Source organism: Natator depressus, chromosome 9 (genome assembly GCF_965152275.1).
Source record: "Natator depressus isolate rNatDep1 chromosome 9, rNatDep2.hap1, whole genome shotgun sequence".
NCBI classification, from domain to species: Eukaryota; Metazoa; Chordata; order Testudines; family Cheloniidae; genus Natator; species Natator depressus.
In genome coordinates this window covers 84662685-84682489 of record NC_134242.1, presented here as the reverse complement: position 1 = coordinate 84682489, position 19805 = coordinate 84662685, and the positions used below count along the sequence as shown (strand labels likewise).

The 19805-nt window shown below is 37.1% G+C and overlaps 1 protein-coding gene across 3 annotated transcripts in view; it reads right to left on the bottom strand.

Moving 5' to 3' along the window:
- SMARCA1 (SNF2 related chromatin remodeling ATPase 1) overlaps positions 1-19805 on the bottom strand; it is a 66704-nt gene that overhangs the window by 11576 nt on the left and 35323 nt on the right. For all 3 annotated transcript variants that reach the window (XM_074962517.1, XM_074962516.1, XM_074962518.1), the window contains exons 12-22: positions 18785-18906; positions 18021-18173; positions 15952-16084; positions 15239-15387; positions 14253-14372; positions 12127-12237; positions 11859-11972; positions 7021-7143; positions 3534-3666; positions 1612-1730; positions 1034-1246 (exon numbers count right to left, since the gene is read on the bottom strand). In XM_074962517.1, coding sequence (XP_074818618.1) covers positions 1034-1246; positions 1612-1730; positions 3534-3666; positions 7021-7143; positions 11859-11972; positions 12127-12237; positions 14253-14372; positions 15239-15387; positions 15952-16084; positions 18021-18173; positions 18785-18906 — 1490 coding nt within the window. The remainder of the gene's footprint in view (positions 1-1033; positions 1247-1611; positions 1731-3533; positions 3667-7020; positions 7144-11858; positions 11973-12126; positions 12238-14252; positions 14373-15238; positions 15388-15951; positions 16085-18020; positions 18174-18784; positions 18907-19805) is intronic.

Here is a 19805-nt window from a genome sequence, read left to right as displayed (position 1 = left end):
CACTAAAATAATTTTATGTATTTTCTTTATACTGGGTGCTGTCCTGCAATGTTTACTCAGGTAAACCTCTCACTGAAGTCATTGCCAGTTGTGCCCAAGTGAAGACTGCAGGACTGAGACTACAGATGCACAAAAAGATTATACTGTCCTACTCTGAGGTTGATAGATATTTTATTATTTGTACTCAGCAAGTCTTCCCCTAGCATTGCTACTAGTTAGTCAGTGGATAAATTCAATTAGAATGGCTATATTACCCAGACTGAAGAAAGAATGCAGCTGAAATGCAGGGTATTAATTTGACCGATATCTTAGTCAAATTGGTACTGTGTTTTATTTATGATCCAACTGTTCACAAACTAGTCTACTGTAATATGATCTAGGTAAAGTGTCATGACTTTTTAAAAATGACTACATTATACAGGAGAATTCTTCTTTAATTTTAAGTTTTACCTACTATAACATACACTAAGTCACCTGCCACAATAACTGTTTTTTTGTAGAAACACTCAGCTACTAGACTTCTCATTTTAGTCCTGAAATACAAATACAAGAGAAAGTATTATTAACAAAAAAATAAAATGTTATTTTATGTGTAAATCAAATCATCTTCATCTTTTGATAGCCTGTCAGCTAAATCTGAAAAGTGATTCAATTTAAGACCAGTTACAGACACACAGTTTGGATTATTTATTTTTAGTGTGGAGTGAGCAAACAACAGATTTGTAAGGGCAGTCTATCTTTGCATTAAGCTCTTTGGCTGACATGAGACTCAGACTTGCCAGGTTTTGTAATAATCTGTTTGTTTCAATTTCATTGTAAAGCACTGTTTAGCTGTGCTGAGAAAAAGGCCACCACATCTTATGCTAGGAACTGGTGATGAGAACATAGACCAAAATGACCATTCTCATACCTAATTGTTTCCTACACTCCAGTGTTCTGGTACAGATCCAAATTCCACATAATTCTGCTTAAAGAAACATAAAAAACATTATCTACAAAATCTAAGCTTCATGTAATTGATGCTTGTACATACCATAGCAGTTCTAGATTTGATAAACCAGTCAAATCTGAACTGGGGAGCATTGCGCACACACTGCCTTAGTTCTTCATAGACATTTTCTTTGTCAAAGCCCATCTTGTGTAACATGCATATCAAGAATCTATCTTCTTCTTCTGTGTAGTTTTTGCCTTTGTTTGTTCCATACTGAATACGCAGCTGATGAAAAGGGGCTTTATACCTTGCAATCTGAATGCAAAACAAAAATAAGACTTATTGGTGGATGTACAACACTAAATTAAGGCTTTACCACTTCATTGTTACAAGCAGTATGAGTTGTTTATGACAAACAATATTTTATATTTTCATTCTGCTTTTCAACCAAAAGCGTTTATAAACTTTAACCACTATTCAAACTATACACAGGGATCACTTCCTCTCCCACTGAAAACTAGCCAACTTTGATGTGGAAAATACCACCGCTACCCAAGTGTTTTCTTTCTAAAGGGAATTGAAAGACACTTCATCCAACGTTAACGCCAGGCAGAACTTAGTACTAGAAAATTAATGGTAAGACTAATTAAAAGAACAAAAATTGCAACAAAAATTGTTACTTTGGCATCCAGAGCTTTCTTGATACTGATCCTTCGTTGGATTCTTGCCTCTCCTCGTTCAATCTGAGCCATAATCCTCTCAATGTCCTGCAGTTCATTGCAACGTTCCCAAAAAACGGCTAAAGGAACAAAATATTCAATCTGTAAAATAATCTTGTCATTATGTCTTTGTTTGGATGAAGAATTCTGTAGCAAAACAGTGCAATATTAAACAATGCAGATTTTCTGTTCCGTGATATTTGAAGATTTACCAAACACTATTTCACTAGGCTATGTGAAAAACAAATTCAGACACATTCATGTTTATCAGTATCTTTAGAGGTGAGCTACAAATAACTCAAATTATACTGACTTCAGTTTATTTACTTTAATGAGGTCTGTATGGATAAAATCCTGCACAACTTTGTATATGTAAGGGAGTACATATTACATCAATAATAGTGGAGACAAGTCAAGGCTGGTAGTCTAGTGTCAGTGCAACAGTCCGCCATGTGAAGGAACCAATTTTTGGTCTTTCACTTGTCCTCTGTCTTAGGTCAGCAGGGTCATATGAACTCATTCTTGGAATCCTCTAAGTCAGTGCTTCTCAAGCTATCTGATGTGGGGGACTGGCAATTTTTTTTCCCAATGTACGCGCAGACCGACAGCCGATGGTCCGCGGACCACCACTTTGAGTAGCACTGAACTAAGTGACATTCGCCGACCCCAAAAAATTTAAATAAGCTCTGGAGAGACTTGAGTCCAGCCTTCTTTGACTACAGGAAGAACACTCAAATGTAAGAGGTTAGGAGAGGTTGCCTGGTGAAATCGAATGGAGGGAAGCGCAAGGAAATAAAGTCAAAAACTATTGTGTACTTCGCCACAAGCTGAGGGCCTGATTTCGTACATCAATTTATGTGATATTGACATTTTGAGGAAAAATTTCACAGAGCTGTTGACCTGCATTTTCCTCAAAGCGCTCAGTTTACTTATTTCTACTGCATATTCACTCACGTTCTGATGTTAATACCACAAATATTTATTGTTATTAATGGCTACTATATACAAGTCCAGAAAGCTACTCCAAGTTACGGCCCCAATCCTGCAAAGAATTGTGCATGTGCTTAACTTTACACAAAATAAAGCATGTTTCTTCACAGGATCAGGATGTAAAACCAGCAAAAATCCCAGAATAGAATAAAAAAGAAATCACATCCATCTGTATTAGTATTGGACTGGACTGAGATGTGAAACTGTGTGTGTTAAATTCATCCCTGGTGTAACCCAGTGACTTCAAAAGACTTACATGAGGGATGGATCTGGCCCTCAGATTATTTTGAGGTTTCATATTATGGGTGTTTTTGCTCTTTAAATATTTGCATGATAGTTTGGTTTTATTCGTGTGTATTGTATGGGTTGAATATTAAATAATCTGTTCTTTTTGGTTTGTTTCATCCAGTTCTGACATGTGCACCAACTTTGCTTACATCAGTGTTGAAAATGTCCTGTGGGCCAAATTCAACCTTGAAGTAAATGGGCACAATTTAATTTGCTTCAACAGAACAGCCTTTGTTTACAGCCTTTGTATTTGGCTGTCTATTATGTGCATATACCAACAGTAGGCAATGTCAGCTCTGTAATCACTACCAAGAAAGCGGGAGTCCCGCATTGAAAAATAAACAAGTCAGCCCCTTGTACAATGACACTGTCAAATTTAGATGAAGCAAGTCATGATCTAAAAATCAGCTAGTGCAGAATAAGAATACATAAAGGTGCTTTCACAGCATAATCCGCCCCAGGACTTCACGTTTTCTAAGAGGGAACACATTCTTTTAACCTTTCACATTCTTCCAAGCTCCAAACCTTGTAATTCCAAAAGTCATATGACAAAACAGAATTGTTATATAGATATGACTGAAAAGATATACTTGAATTTAACAAACCTGAATACTCTATGACTTCCTCTGGTGACTTTCCTTCTACCTCACGGGCAATATTATCTATATCATCACGTCCATATTTCTCATTAGCTTTAATAAACTGATTAAAGTCTCTTTTGTTCCAGTTTGTAAAACCCTGCAAGCAGAGAGATAAAGACGTCACTCTCAGGTACAGGTGGAAATATTTTGCTAGAACTTTTCTCTTAGAATGTACCATTTGCTCCAATTGTTAATGCTTCAGTACAGTGCCACATAATTACAGTGGTTAATGGTCTTTCAGGATTTCCATAAACTTCTATTATCCAGAGTTTATTACTCAGTCAAAGATCTCTAGTGAGTTTTTGTGCATAACCCCTCATGCATCAGTAAGAACAATTTTTTTCTTACCCGAAAATGGTATTTCTCCAAAGAAACAAGCTCAATCCACATCCTAATGGATTTTCATTTAGCTCACACTTCAACAGGCACGAGCAACAAATAAAATGATAGGAGTTTGGGGAGCACCAGTCCTGGTGCCCTTGAAAGTCACCTAACCAACCAAACCCCAAATGCAATAGCACTTATTTAGAATACTTACAAACTTTAAATAAGACACATCTGGATGGAAGCAGAACTGTACCAAGAAAAGATCTCTGTTCTGACACGATGCAATCAAATGACAGTGTTATTGACAGTTTCCAAACAGCAAGCCAGTTATGCATTCTAGAAATGGAACCAAAACTACAAAAACAGCTAAATGAGATACAGTGCACAAGATCATCAAAGATGATGCACTGGTTTTAGGACAGGGGCAACAAAAAGAACCAAGAATAAGCAAAAAAACCCACAAGTCTGAAGGGTGGTTTGTACTGCACTGCACTTGTTTAACCAGAGAAATACCATTCAGAAGAAAAAATAAAAATAAATAAATTGTGGATTCTCCAAGTGAACAGGCTCAGCCTACAACTTAATGGATCTGTATAAAAACAATCCTATGATCACAATACAGGATTCTTTTTTAATCAGTGAAGCTAGTACTGATGGCTACATCAGCAGAGGCATAAGTTTTTACCCTGCTGTACCTGATGAAGTTGTGAGTAGTAGACAAAAAACTGTAGCCTTGCAAATCTTTTCTAAAAAAGGTAAAAGATAAATAATAAAAGATATTACCTTTCCCACCTTGTCTCTCTAATATCCTGGGACCACACATCTACACACTGCAAACAACTAAAGCAGCATTGTTTCTCTGTCCATTAGACTGCAGCACCTTTGGTACAATATGTCCATTTCTCTACAGAGGAAAGGTTTCTAGATTATAAAACTACTACTCTTTCAGTCAAGCTCTCCTCCTCAATAATTTATTGTTAATATGCCAAATCATCAAGACCAGCATTCAGATATTAGGGAATTGGTCTCATCCAATGACAGTGTCAGGTACCTGCAGAAGCCTAACCTATCCACTGACATTTGGTCAAGATGAATGAGATTTTAGAACATGTCTTATTCTGGCCACGTGATAACATTTGCCTGTCCTGTGTGACTTTTTAAAAAATATCTTTGGTAAGAGTGGGTAGGGTAGAAACATACTGGAAACCCGCAGGACTGGGAATGCATCCGCTATATAAGTTGTGGTACCACTTGCAGATATTTAAGAGAATGGCAGTTGGATAGGAGAATCCATTGAGACCTGAGGACCCAAAAAACTTGGGGAAATATACCTCACAGTTTGTGGGATTGGGATCAAAGATCAGAGTGCAGTATTTTCAGAGATGGTATATATCATAGTATCTGTATAACAGCATGGTTCAAATATGTTAATAACTAATCTTGGTCTATTATATACTTTTTAAAAGAATGTTACACTTCCTACCTTAAATGTAATGAAAAAAAATATATTGTAAAATAAATAAAAATAATAAAAACAAAAACTGAAGAGAGTAACATAAGTTATTCTCTATGGGCCAAATCCAGCTTCTTTTACTCACACAAACAGTTCCACTGATTTCATCAACAGCACTGACGTGAATCAGGCAACCAGGATGGCCTTAATTTAATACATAAGGTATCACAGGCAAATTAAATTTGAGAATGGAATAACCATGGGAGACGACAGCTAGAGCCTCTAACTCAAACACAGCCCCTCCACACACATTTGACATTGTAAGTAGTAAATACATAACGGGGGAAACAGAAATTTGATCAACAGCTCTTCAATCTAGCAGACAAAGGTATAACAAGATTCAATGCCTAAACAAATGCAGACTAGAAATAAAGTGCAATTTTTTTATTTTTATTTTATTTTATATTTTATATATATTTTTTAATAGTGAGGGTAATTAACCATTGGAACAACTTCCAAGGGTTGTGGTGGATTCTCCATCACTGAACATTTTAAAATCAAGATTGGATGCTTTACTATAAAATATGCTCTAATTCAAGCTCAGCTACTGGGCTTTAAACAGTAATTAATTCATGGAAGTCCTATAGCTTGTGTTATGTACGAAGTCAACTAGATCACCAGAATGGTCCCTTCTGACCTTAATATAGGACTACATCAAGAAATCTTAGGGAAGAGAACCAAGGGCCATCTTTTCCAAAACACAGGCATCTCCCTGATTCTAAGAGAGGTCACATAAAAATCCCATGGTATTTAGTCCTGTGCAGAAATTAGAAAGTATCTAAAGACATTGTAGATTGTGCTGCAACTCAGATATTAACTCATGGCATCACTACTGCATACATACACCAAACAGATTAAAAGCTAGAAACCTGTGCATTGAATTCCTGAAGCACTTTCCTGGTATTTAATCAAGCAAAACTAAACACATTTTAATGACACCTTTGCTTCAGTAAGGGCCAAAGAGGCACTGAGTAAGGCAGATTTGGCCCCTGATAGGGACACAAAAGCTGATGTATGGTAAAGCTACAATATCAAAGGATTCTGATTTTATTTATACCATCAGAAACCCAAGTTGGAATTACAGATATACATTACACACACTTTGGAAGTGTATTACTTGTTTAAAAGAAATATAAAACGTGCTAAAAATGTCATTACATTGCTTAATTGGATGATCAGTTTGGACTCTTTCTCCTCACTCTTTACCCTGTTTCTCCTAGCCTCTCTCTCCTTCTCTATTCTGTGGATTTGGTTTTCTTTCTTGAGTCTTTAGTCTCCTTTCCCTCTCCCACACTTGATGAATTTCTAGTCAAATACAACTGCCAAGATGGCTGGATAAAGCAAAGCACCATTTAAATGTCTTTAGTTTAAAGCATCGCTGCATTTAGACTGGAGGGGTATTTTTCACTACACCTAAACATTTTGTGCATGTGTTATTGTTTTTTTAATTTCATAACCTTTTAATAGTTTTGTTTTACTGTATACAATACTGAATGAAAAATGTGAACTGCCATTTTTATAAACACACTGCAGTCTTCCATGTATATTTTAATAGTCATCTTTTGATGAAACGCTATGCACTAAATACTTCAGCTACTTTTATCATTTTACTTGTGTGAGCAGCTTTTCTTTTTCTTCACTTTCTTCTGGAGTATGAGGTGCAGAGTCATCAATCTTCTTTTGTTCTTCTTTTTGTACCTGAGCTGCATTTGGGAGGTCAGGATTCCTAGGGACCTAAGATCAGCAATAAAAGGATGAGCAAGGAGTAAAAGAACAGTGCTATTAAGGGTACTGTACATACTCATATCAATCTCACTTTACAATTTACTCTATAAACACAAGTTAAGTTTGACAGGATTGATGCAGTCCTCACCACTGAGCATTTGTTACAAAAGGAAATGTTTCTGACACCTTGATATACTGGTAGAAAAAAAATTTAAAACATGCCACATAGCTACTGGAACATTTTTTTTTTTTCAGCTGGATTTACAGTTTACAGAAATGTCGAGGTTGAAAATATTATCCTTTCAGGCAAGGTGTATATATCAAACCATAAGTCATTCATCGACATTTGCTTTTTCTTGGCTTCCAGACTCTTGTTTCATTGAAGTGTAATATTAAACCTCACTGGTAAGCAACCAAAGGATCTCAGTTAATTAAGTTCCTTAAGGGTGAAGCAATTCCTCTCTATGATAAGTGCTGTTAGATCCCATAAAAATGATAAAGATATATTTCTCCAGTGATTAGGAACTAAAGCAGACAATGACTTTTATAACTATTATCTTTCCACTGTGAATAGAAAAATTTAAACCTTATTTTTTCCCCTATTGTTGCCTAAGAGACAAGTGTTTTAAAAAAATGTTATTGCTCATCCCTCTCACACAAGAGGGCCTAATCCTGGAAAATATTAGGTCTGCTTTGCACAGTGCCAGGTCCTGTGCCAAGCATATCTTGGGCATGAACTACAAACAAGGAAAGGCACAGCTCTTAGCTGGTGTAAACTGTCACACTTCCATTCAAGTCAGTGGAACTATGACAACGTTAACCAGCTGCGTGTCTGCCCCACTGTGTAGAACAGAGGTATACGCAATATAAATGTATACTGCACCCTATTTACAGAAAGAAGGTTTGCTGATTTAAAGATAGAAGATTACAGCATTAGGTAGAGCAAGGCAGGTATCTTTTTATGTCCCTGCCCAGACTGCAGCAAGTTTCGTATTTTGTGACCTCTGATGTGCTTCAGAATGTAATACACAGTACAGATTTGAAATCTGATTTGAATGTGAGTGTTGAACATGCAAGCAAGAGTTTCTTCCCTTCATACTCATCACCATCAAAAAGGAGTTACACATGCATGCAGGTGAAGTTCTTAAAACATGCCTATGTGGTGGACCAGCATCTACTACCCTGCCTACCTATTAAAAAGTTCCCACCTATTGGATCCACACATGTGGACTCAGGGGCTTGTTCCCTTCTCACTGCAACACTCCAGTGTGCCCCAGTGCATCTGAAGCCAGCACAAAATCTCCTTCCTGACACAAGGAAGATTTTCACATCTCCTCTGCAGCCACTCTACCCGTGTCTTTCCTGCACAGGGTACTGCTGGAGATCTAGGGCACAGAGAACTTTGTTCTGGGCCCTTCCCTCACTGCTAAATTCCAACTGTAAAGAACAGTGCCCAGTAGTGATCTTGCATACCACATATTCTGTGATGGCAAGACACAAAGGGATAAATAAAGAATTAAATTTAAGCCTTAGCTAAGAATTTTCTCTTTTGTTTTTTTTAAGTTGAACCATAACTGCTACAGTTTGTTGTGACTGAATATGAACTTTTCTCTGATCTAACATCTAGGCAGAAGGTTGTGGCATATGAGCAATTATGCCATCTCTATGTCACCAAAAGGGCACCCCTCAATGACGATCAAGTGGTCAGCTAAGGCAAGTACTGCCTCATATTAAGCCTGCCAAACACTTCCATTATAAGACCCTATTTTCTGTTGCTTATAACTTTGCCAAACTTAACCATTCATGTTCAAATCCTCCATGCCAGGGGGCTGCCCTGGGCTACATTTTGGGGGGAAAACTTCAAACAAAACTGCTGTTTTTCAGAACAAGACTAACAAAAAAAAAAAACCCCAAACCACCCACATTTTAGCTGTGTGAAATTCTGGTGACCTTGTCTTTGAAAAGCTCTAGTATCCACATACTCTGGACCAGGGACTTGAAGTTTGTCAGGTGGGCTTTGTGTCAAGAATGTGCTTTTTTGCTGTCCCCATGAAAACCTGGCCAAAATTATAAGGCTTTGAAAAACTGCAATTTGCACATGCTCATTTGTAGATTTTAGTAGCTGAATTCCCCAAAGATTCCATTTACCCTGGGCATGCCCCAGCTCATGGCTAAGCAGGGCTTTCCCTACAATTGCAGCTCTGGGCTGTGACACGTTTGGTTGTAGAAGATGGAGGGTGTGTAGTGGCAGAGAGAGAATATCACAGGGAGAGAAAGGACAGTCTCATGGCTAAAGAAATTGAATGCTGCCCTGGAGAACTGGATTCTATCCCTGCTTTTACCACAGAGTTCCTATGTGATGCGAGGCAAGGTGTCACAGAGGTAAAATGCTTGACTATCCGTGAAGCACTCAAACACTGTAGTACTGAGCATCACAGAAAAGCCCATAGGAAATTAATAATTCTGACCACTGAATTCCCACATCAGAGTTTATTATATCAAAAGAACAAAGGAATAAGAAATTGAAAGAAAACTTAAGAGGAGATATGATAAAGATGTCTTAAATTAAGAATGGCATTCTAAGCAAATGGGTCACTCCTTTCTGACCTCTCCTATAATTCAGAGTAGAACTATGAAATTAAAGGCAATCAAGTTGAATGGACCAAGGCAAAATGTTTTTTTTTTAATTACACGAAATACATAAATATGTAAAAGCCACTTCTATAGGACATTATTCAACTATAGCATTGTAAGAGTCAAAATGTGATTGCACTTACATATAACAGAAACAGTTGCACAAGCTATGACAAAATTACAAACTGTATCATCCTCATACTTCTGGGCATATGGTAAGATAATAACCAGCTGAAGTCAGCAAGACATTTCTTGCTGTGGCATATTACAGTATTGCACAAATGGCAAATTGAAGTGCATGCTGGTAGTTTTCTCACCTCACTCTAAAGAGTCCAACATAGGTTGCTAAATCTGAACACAGGATAAAGGACTAAACCTATCTTCGCTGACCTGTTCCAGTAAGGTCTATTATTAAATAGAGAAAGCTGACAATGCGTTTCCCTCCCATTCAAGCAACCAACACTATAGTTATACCATTATGCTCCAGGTGGTTAGTGTCTCTCAAACTGTGAGGTCCACTAATCTTGAGAGACATCAATCAGGCTTAGTAAACTGAAAAGATACACTGATATTTACCTATAATGCAACTGAAGCCGAATATATAATGAGCACATGGTTAGGAAGTTTCTAATTTGTGAAAATTGCTAGGCTCATTTTAGCTAAGAACTCCGCAAACTGCTCTCTGTCAATAGTAAATAAAAATACTTTAATTATTGCTATTTATTTTACACTGTGTGTAACTGTGGTAGGTACTTCACAACAACGAGATGACATGGTCGCTGCTCTAAAAAGAGTTTACAATCTATGCCACCTAATGTATTTTTAATTTTATTTAAACTCTAGAGGAGACTCGCATCGTATCCCCTTTTTTAAATCATATACTCAGGGGAGATACAATATTATAGGCCCTCTTTACCTCGTAAGTGGAATGTTAGGGCAAATTTTAGTACGTTACCAGTGTTAAGGTTAATATACACAACTCCTTTAAGTCTTTGTATTTTGCTGGAGCGTCATTTTTCTTGAATAACTGTTACTACATTTGCCTTTCGCCTGTTCTCCATGAGTTCTCAAAAATGATTGCCAATGGCTGTGGTATCACCTCCTTCCTTTAGGAACTCAGATGAATTTAATCTAGTGCTACTGATTTAAATATATTTAAGTTACCTATGTGTTCTTTTACCTGCCTCTAGTTGATATTCTAGTTCTAGTTTATATGTATATCACCAAGCCTCATGCTTCTTTCATTCTTTTTGCTGAAAGTGTTAAGCACATGCATTGGGAAATTACCTTTTCCTCTTCTAATTGTGCTCACTCCTTATTGAACAGTAGTCCTACATTTTCCTCCATACTTTTTGCTCCTAAGTAGCTTCCCCTCTCCCTTCAAACATTTTTTTAATTAAAACCAAGTTTTGGCAATACTACATCATTTTGCCTTTGTCATGTCAACATCATATTTGTTGCTATGTAATCCCATCTTCTGACTTCTCCTGCATTACATTTTTTAGATCACTTCATAATTTCATGTTCCAACTATCTTTTTCTGGACAAATCTCTTTCCTGTGTGTCTCATTTTGTCACAACTGGCCTGATTTCTGCACTAAGTTAAACCTGTGTAAATAAAAGAGTAACTCCACTGAAGTCAACGGAGTCACATCAGTATAAACTAGTTAGTGCAAGTGTAAGAGAGAAGAGAATTCAGCAGCTGAATAGGGGAGGTGAAAGTCCTGCATTAGGCATGAATCCAGTTGTTAGGGCTCAATTAGGGGAATCAACATTGTTGGTGTCTGTTTTAGTCTTTTCTTAGTATTAATGAAGTGGGATGGGGTTGTTTTTTTTTGTTGTAAAACATGAGACTGTTCTCTTGGTTACATTTCCTGGATCTTGTTAACTCCACATCACAAGAGTAATCAAACCTACAGCAAGTCAACACAAATACAAGATTGCTAGAAAGCCTCTAAATTACCTATTAACATGACTTTAGTACTTTCATTTGCCTTAAAAATTTAGCAATTCTCACTATTACAACAAATCTGGATACACTGATACTAATATATTTAATTCATTTGAAATAAAAGAAAAGTCATTATTACCTTATAGCCTATAGTCTTGCGATAATAAAGAATTTCTTTTTCCAGAAGCTCAAACAATCGTGGTGGAAAAAACTGGAAATCTTGAATATTTGGCTGTTTGGGGGGTCGTGGAGCCTTTAAAAATACATATATATTACCGTTACGCAATTTTCTATTACTTTCAGTTTCCATTGTCCAGACAGTAGCAACGTTTTACACTGTAAAACACATATTGATTTTACTACAAGTTGAAAAGAGTGGTACAGATTAAAAATCGATATTCTTTTACCTTGGGAACTTTTGGTTCACTAACACGCAGGGCTTCTCTAAAATATGCATCCACTGCATAGTTTGCTTTGCGCTCTCGTTTTGGAGGCTCTATCCATTCCATCATACTCAGCTACACACAAACAAACAAAACAAAACAGTTTAAATAACTCCAAATATCTTCCTGAAATCACAAAAAAGCAATTAGTCAGTTTGGGTTGAACTAATTAAGATAGTGTCCACCGATAGATGAAAAGTATTTCTATTGTGAGCATTAGTTAAAGCTTATGGTTCAACAGAATTCATGCTACTACAAGGTTCATCACTAAGAGACAAATTCTGATGAAAGCATTTTAAACAAACATACAAAGAGGATTTCACAGGGAAATGGAGGTGGGGAAGAATAGGTAAGTAGCCATGTGGAGAAGACAAGGGATGTGGCCCTTCATTCCACCACTGCCTCTGCCAAGACATGCTAAAAAATCTACATGGAGGGCTGTACCTATGCTCTACTTCTGGGCCTACTCTTACCTCTGGCAGCATTACTCATGCACATGCTATAATCTAAGCAGTAGTAGCTATTGAATGGAAATTTGCCAGAAACACCACAGATATCCAGCGGATAATGCCATATACTAAGGCTACAGCTGAACTCCACCCACTATTGTCCGATACACCACAGAACATAGAGAAGAGAGGTGACAATGTTGTGCTGGCTTTGCTCCCCTCCCTGTGAGTTTTAAGGGACTTTCCAGCAGACATTGTTATTTATCCCCACTGCATATGCAACTGAGAGCATGACAGAACCTTTTATTAGCAAGGTGCATTTTTCTACCATATTTTCAAAAAGTTGTCAACACGGCTTCAAAGAGATCTGAAACATTAATTACCATTTTAGGCTCTGAACCTTCAATGACATCTGCCTGGACAGACTCCTGCACTTTTACAAAGCTCCACCAACGTCAGTGAAGCTCTGTGAGAAGGCAAGATTCTACCCATACCGACATCTTTGCAGTACCAGAGCCTCAGGCTGCATTCAAGAATTTGTTAGTGTATATCTCCAAATATCTATCATGGCCAAGCTCTTCAGTAATCACCAGTTTTGGCAACAAATGTGTTTGACAATGGTGAATTAACCGTAATCATACAAACAGGTTCTACAAGATCAATACCACAGTTGGTACTGGTTGAGCTGCCTTGTTCCAATTCAGAATAGAAGATACTATCAGGAGTAAAATATAATGCTGAAAAGATTTCCAAAATGGTTTCCCCCACCCCCACTGTTTGGATTTGAAGGTAAGCAAGGAAGCTTAAAGGTGAGAATAAATATATGACATTATTCAACCATGGGAAGAAACTGCCTTGCTATAAAAATATATTTCCTTTGGAGCATAATTTAAATAAGTCAAGGGCCCTTATTTTTGGTTCCTGCTAAGGAGCACTCAACAAAATTCGGTAAGGGGGCACAAAGGTGGCACAAAGCCACCTCAGTCTCATACCCAACCTGCACCGGATGCCTAAGAGGCTGTTAACAACAGATGGGGTTTGTGGAGGTGCAGGGAAAACTTTGGTCACCAGCCACAAGGAGGGAAGTGGCATCAGAGCTGCTACGGCAGCTCCACACACCACTGGACAATACCCTTATCCTGGGGTGATCATCTTGTAGCCAGCTAAGCAGTTGCCGGAAACCTATACACCACTGGAGTGGTGCAAAACCACCCTAATGCCAGGGAGAATCTGGCCCATGTTCTTTTGAAGTCAATTGGTGTAATTTTTATCTCAGTTACACAGGAATAAAACCAATGTAACTCCAAAGACTTCCAAGAAGAATGAGGCATAATAGAAGTTTTGCCTTAGACAGATCTACAAGATTTGGGCAATAGCAGCTTTCATCTTCTGCAATGGATGTTTGTAAAGAGTAAGTTTTTTGATAGATGAACCTGATCAATTTTTTTTATTTTTAATAGTACCATAGATAAAGCAAAATTTTAGAAGAGCAAAGTAAAAATTTTTAAGTGAATTCCTAGCCTCTTATTTACAGCTATGGCACTCCTAATGAAATGTTTTTATGCTTGTGAAATCTGATTCACTCATCACAATTGTAATTAAAGTAAACACATTGCTACATGTACAAGAAAACAAAGTCACCTTTTGTTTTTCTCTATAATCTTCACCTTCAAAGTTGTATAAACTCATCTCTGTGTCCATAGTGAAGTTCCTTAAAGAGCTCTCTCCCATTTTTTGCAAACGTTCATTCATTTCAGCTGTCTAAAATAAGGCACAGAGATAAAGTTACCTTTATCAACACGTCTGAGATACTCTAAATTCTGTGTTAAGTTTCTAAAAAAAAAAAAAAAATCAGCATCACTCAGTTAAGTTTTCTCCCTTCTTTTTTACTTTCATGCATATTAGTACTCATCTTTCATGAGTAGAAGTACCCATCTCCTTCATTAGGATCTGAAGCACACCTTTTATTCCAGTCCTTTGCTCTCGTGCACTGAGACTTCCTATTAAGCTAAGTTTAGTATGCTGTTATGATGTGCCCCAACATCTCCTATACTTTATGCTGGTACCAAATAATTTCAACAAAATTTATGTACAACTCTTCTGAGCTGAAAAGGTTGTTCATTAGTCCACTAAGCTACCTACTGCCATATATAGTTTCAAAAAGCTCTTACATCTATGAAAAACCTGTCATAGGATTTCTGACCAAAAGTTTAACAATACTCACTTCTAAAAGCTTATTTAATGAAACAACAGCACTAAAACTAACATTTTATTAATTTTTTTGGACCTGAAAAAAATAACTGCTGCTTTTGGGAGACCTTAAAAAAAAAAACTTATGAAATATTAGATTGTAACATATTCAGGTAACTTACTGAGAAGCAGGAAATGAGAGCACAACTAAACAGACCTATCGCTTTTTCCCTTCCAAGATGTTTCCTATTATATAGGAGAAGCGGCACATAGCTGCTAGCGGCACATAGCTGAATCAATAAATTCAAATTTTGTCAGATTTTTTTTTTTTGTGGATGAGCAACAAAACAAAATTTACAATTTAAACAGGTTTGGTGATTCCTAACTCTTTTCTTTTACAATTATGTTCCAAATTCCAAATGAAACTATGCTCTCACCTTCTTTTCACCTCTTTCTAAAATAGTGGTAATATCTTCCTCTGTCAGTTCACTGTCCTTGGAAGCAAAAACATGTGTGGCTCCATGCCGGATCATCTGCAGCATTTCATCTTTTGCTAGTTTGTTAGACTGCTGATCTATGAGTCTTCCTAGCATTAGAAATACATTGAATGCTTTAAACCAAAAAGGTTAACCTTTCCCATGCCAAGCCCAACCTGCAACACCCTTTCCATCTAGTGAGGATCAGCTTCCTATTTAGCAACACAGGAAGGACAGGGGAGTCGCACACGGAGCTTCAACTCAAATTGCAACGCAATTTTACAGTTCAATATATTACAGAAATGTAAATAAATACAGTACCTACTGAACTGTAACTGTCATGGAACGCATCTTTTTTTTATAGCATGCATATTCAGAGAAGCACCATTCAATAGCTACTTTGCTTTTACTAATTCAGTTTCTTAGGAGTAGGTGCTCTGTCCTGCACTCTTTACTCAGGCAAAACTCCCATTAATGTCAAAGAAAGCTCCATCTGAGTAAGAAGTGAAGAATCAGGCCTTTAAATGAATGCTTGCTATTTTAGGTTCAATTAATATTCCACTATTACAGACATACAGGCCTGATTCTTCAGTGCCTTGCATTTTGTATGGTGAACTCTGTGCAAAGTGAAAGAACCAAATTCTGTCCTCAGATGTGTATACAGTATTTGATACCTTGCTGTATAACTATAGAGTCCAGTCTCAGTTTTATCTCAGCTCTTTCTACGATCCTGTCTTCAACAGTATTGTCAGTGATAAGTCGGAATACACGAACTGGCTTCTTTTGACCAATACGGTGCGCACGATCCTAAACAAAAAATAAAATAAAAAACCCCTTAGGTAACAGGAACATAGCAGCAATTTGGCTGAAATATCTTAGCACAAACACCAGAAGAAACTGTCTAACTTCAAATTATTCTAGATTATTTTCTTGGCTTCCTACTTACTACTGAATAAGTATTATGTTTACACAACTGATTTTTTTCTTAAAAGCACTATTACTGTAATATTTCTACATACTGGGAAAGATTCTGACTGATCTCAGAAACATCAGTGTAAATCTAGAGCAAATGAACGTAAATCCAGAGTAATTCTGATTTCAATCAGTGTAACTGAGTATTATATTGTATCTAATCTAGCAAATATTGTGGTGATTCAATAGAGAAAATTTACACATCACAAACAAATATGACAAGAAAACAAATATGAAGGAATTTGTTCTTCTGTTCGATTTTAAAAAAATCTGCTTTCTAATGGTCCATAAGTCATTGGTACAAGAATTCTGGATTGTGTTACACTAAATCCCTGATACTGAGAGCTGTTCAATATTTTTTTATTTTTTCCCCAAATGCAGAAAAGGGTTGTAATAAATAATAAATTAGAGCATCATACAATACAATAGAAAAATGGCAAATCCCAACTCCCAATGCCAGAGAGATTTAGACATGATTTTTCTACTTGTGGTTAAATAGTAGAGTGATTAGAGAACTTACAAATACCTACGATAGACTAACATAATAATTCTTTGTTCCACTGTAATATTTTACATTTGATTCCTTTTAATGCCTCCATCTCCAGCTCTTATGCTGTCCTGCATAATACTAATATAGCAGCCTTCTTCCTAAAAAAAAAAATCTCAGAATACCTCACAAACGATGCACACGTTGCACCACAGAAATTTAGCCTACATCTGCAGCACAATGTAGTAGTCAACATGCTTCACAACAACATGGTGAAAAAGATATTTTCATTAAGGACATCAAAACAAAATCATAGACAGCGCTATATGATCTTTAACTTCCATGTGAAACAAACTAGAGGCCTTGGTTGTAATATATCACCCAAAAGAGGATAACTTTTTTTAAGATCAGGCTTGATCTTTTTTCCACTGATAAGATTATTCCTGGATCTCTTTGTGTCCCTATACAGGGGTGGGGCACAACCCAACTGGGTAACAGTGGAACTACCCTAGCCTAGTGCACCTATAGTACTATGTTCCCAGGAAGGGCAAAAAGAGGCCGTGCTGTCCTAGAACAGAGGTAAATGCTTCACTGCACCCTGTAAAAAGGTGGCGGAGATGTTGGTCCAGCACGTGATTTTCCTGGAACACAAGTCAGAATTCTGGCTAAGCCTCTTCTGATGTGGCTCGAAGCCAATCTGCCCCTAAAATTGTATATGCATTTCATCCTTTATGGAGAAGTGTTTTTACAGTCATCAAATTTTGCATTTACTGGAATGACTATTGTCAGTCTTTGTGTGGCAAAACAATACTGCTGTACTATGGTGAGGAAAGTAATTTATGAAATACAATTTCAGTATTTTTTCTTAGATGGGTATTTTTGGAGGGCAAGGAATTTGCCATTTCTTCCATAATTCAGGTTACAACAACATTTTCATCAAACGGCACACTTTTTGGAATTATCTATAAATACTAAAGCGGAAAACTCTGCAAATAGCCATTTTTACAGGAGAAGATTATTTTTCCAAAACTGCACTTTCGAACCAGAATGAGGATTTAAGGGTTCCCCCTCCCTTTTGTTAATAGGTACTTGAAAATGGCATAACTCAACATGGAACTTGCTTTTCTTCCCCCCCAACCCCGCCTTTAATCCACTTTAACAAATCTGTAACCCTGGAAAAGTACTACCACTATATTCCTTCATAAGCCTTTGAGTTCTATCATATGTATTATTTTATATGGATAACTGGGCGGGGACCTTGAGATGCATTAAAAGATTACTCACCATAGCCTGCAGATCCACTTGTGGATTCCAGTCTGAATCATAGAGAATAACCACATCAGCAGTTGCCAGATTAATCCCCAGACCTCCTGCCCTGGTACTGAGCATAAAAATGAATTTGCTACTGTTGGGAGCATTAAAGGTGTCTATTGCTTCCTAAAAGAAAATAGAAACTCATTAAGATAGCAGAATCTTCAAATAAATGATTTTTATTAGTGACTTTCTTTGGTGTCTATATACTATACCAACAACTTTAAAAGGCCAGGTTTGCATAGGCAAGCCAAATAATTTCTCAGTCAATATAATGAAATGTTTCATCATCATAAAAAAGTAAAGCCCCACAAGTCCTACACTGTGGCCCTGACCTTGCAATTTACAATAGACAAGCACACCACTACACACAGATGGAGCCTGAAAAGTCAGCAGGGCTCTGCACAGCCACAATAGCCTACTGCATACTGTAAAATTATAGGATTTTGACCTACATTCCCAGCCAATTATTGCAAGTATGTACATCAGGTTACCTATTCATTTTCAGCCCACTTTTCTAAAAGTTAAACATATTCAGAGTATATTAATATTTCCTCAGATTTTCCAAAAAAAAAAAAAAAAAAAGAGTTAATAGTACTCTAGCAGACCTTACGTTTGTCCTTACACAAATCTAGAGACTTTACTTTCAAATTGCATGCAGGTATCCAATGACAGGGTTTGCCCAACTCTAAATAACTAGCTTAAATAATGAAGCAGTCCTTGCTAACACATCTCACCTCTCTTTCTTCATGAGGCGTCTGTCCATCTAGTCGGCAGTACTCATAACCACGCCACATGCAATAATCCTCCAAAATATCCAGTAAGCGGGTCATCTGACTAAAAATGAGAACTCTGGAGCCTGACAGATTGGTACAGAAAACAAAGTAATTTTAATATAAATCTTATCACAGAACCAAACAGGAATAGGTTAAGTGCACAGAAAGAATTAATGTGAAATACAGTACCAGGTTTACATAATATTCCTCCCTAACTGATGATCAGTTTATTCAAACGGTTCTATTTTTTTTTTTTTTGGTAAGTTTATTGTTCAGTAATTGATTTTAAACTCCTATTATGCAATTTTTTCAATAAGGGTCATTTTTACAACAGTATCCGGATAGCAACTGAAGAAATAAAAGAACATTCTTAAAGACTGTAACAGAAACACTAGATCCCCCATACAAGAACCATTTTTCAAAAAAAAGATGGAGATCACTAGTCCCCCCCCTTCCCGTCCCCGCCCCCATGTATGCACTGTGGTGAATTTAAGGTTTGTTTGGGGTTTTTTAAATAGGGCTTCTACCAAAAACTTAAAATCCATTAAATTCTACATTCTCTGCCCCACATATTGTACCGACATTCCATCAGTTAAGTGATTTTTTTAATCAGAAAAATATCAGGCGGCAAAAACATACAGCACAACAGCACACAAAATTCCATTGTCAATATATGTAAAAGCAGTGGTGGAAGAGACCCATTATGTTTGGAGCTTGAACAAAATCTAATACACAGAAGTTTATTCAAGCCTACTACGACTCCAGCCAGTCTATGCAACCACAAACACCAGCACTCTGAACAGGACCTGGCTCTCCAATTCTTGTCAACTCCCATGGAAGCCTATTGGCCTAAAGCCATATCAAACATTAACCTGACAGGTGGTCAGAAAGTCTGGTCTCTCCTGACATATCCCCTTCTCATCTCCCAAACTTCCCGGCTCTTCATGGCTTCCTATTCCACTCTTATTTTTCTTATCTATTT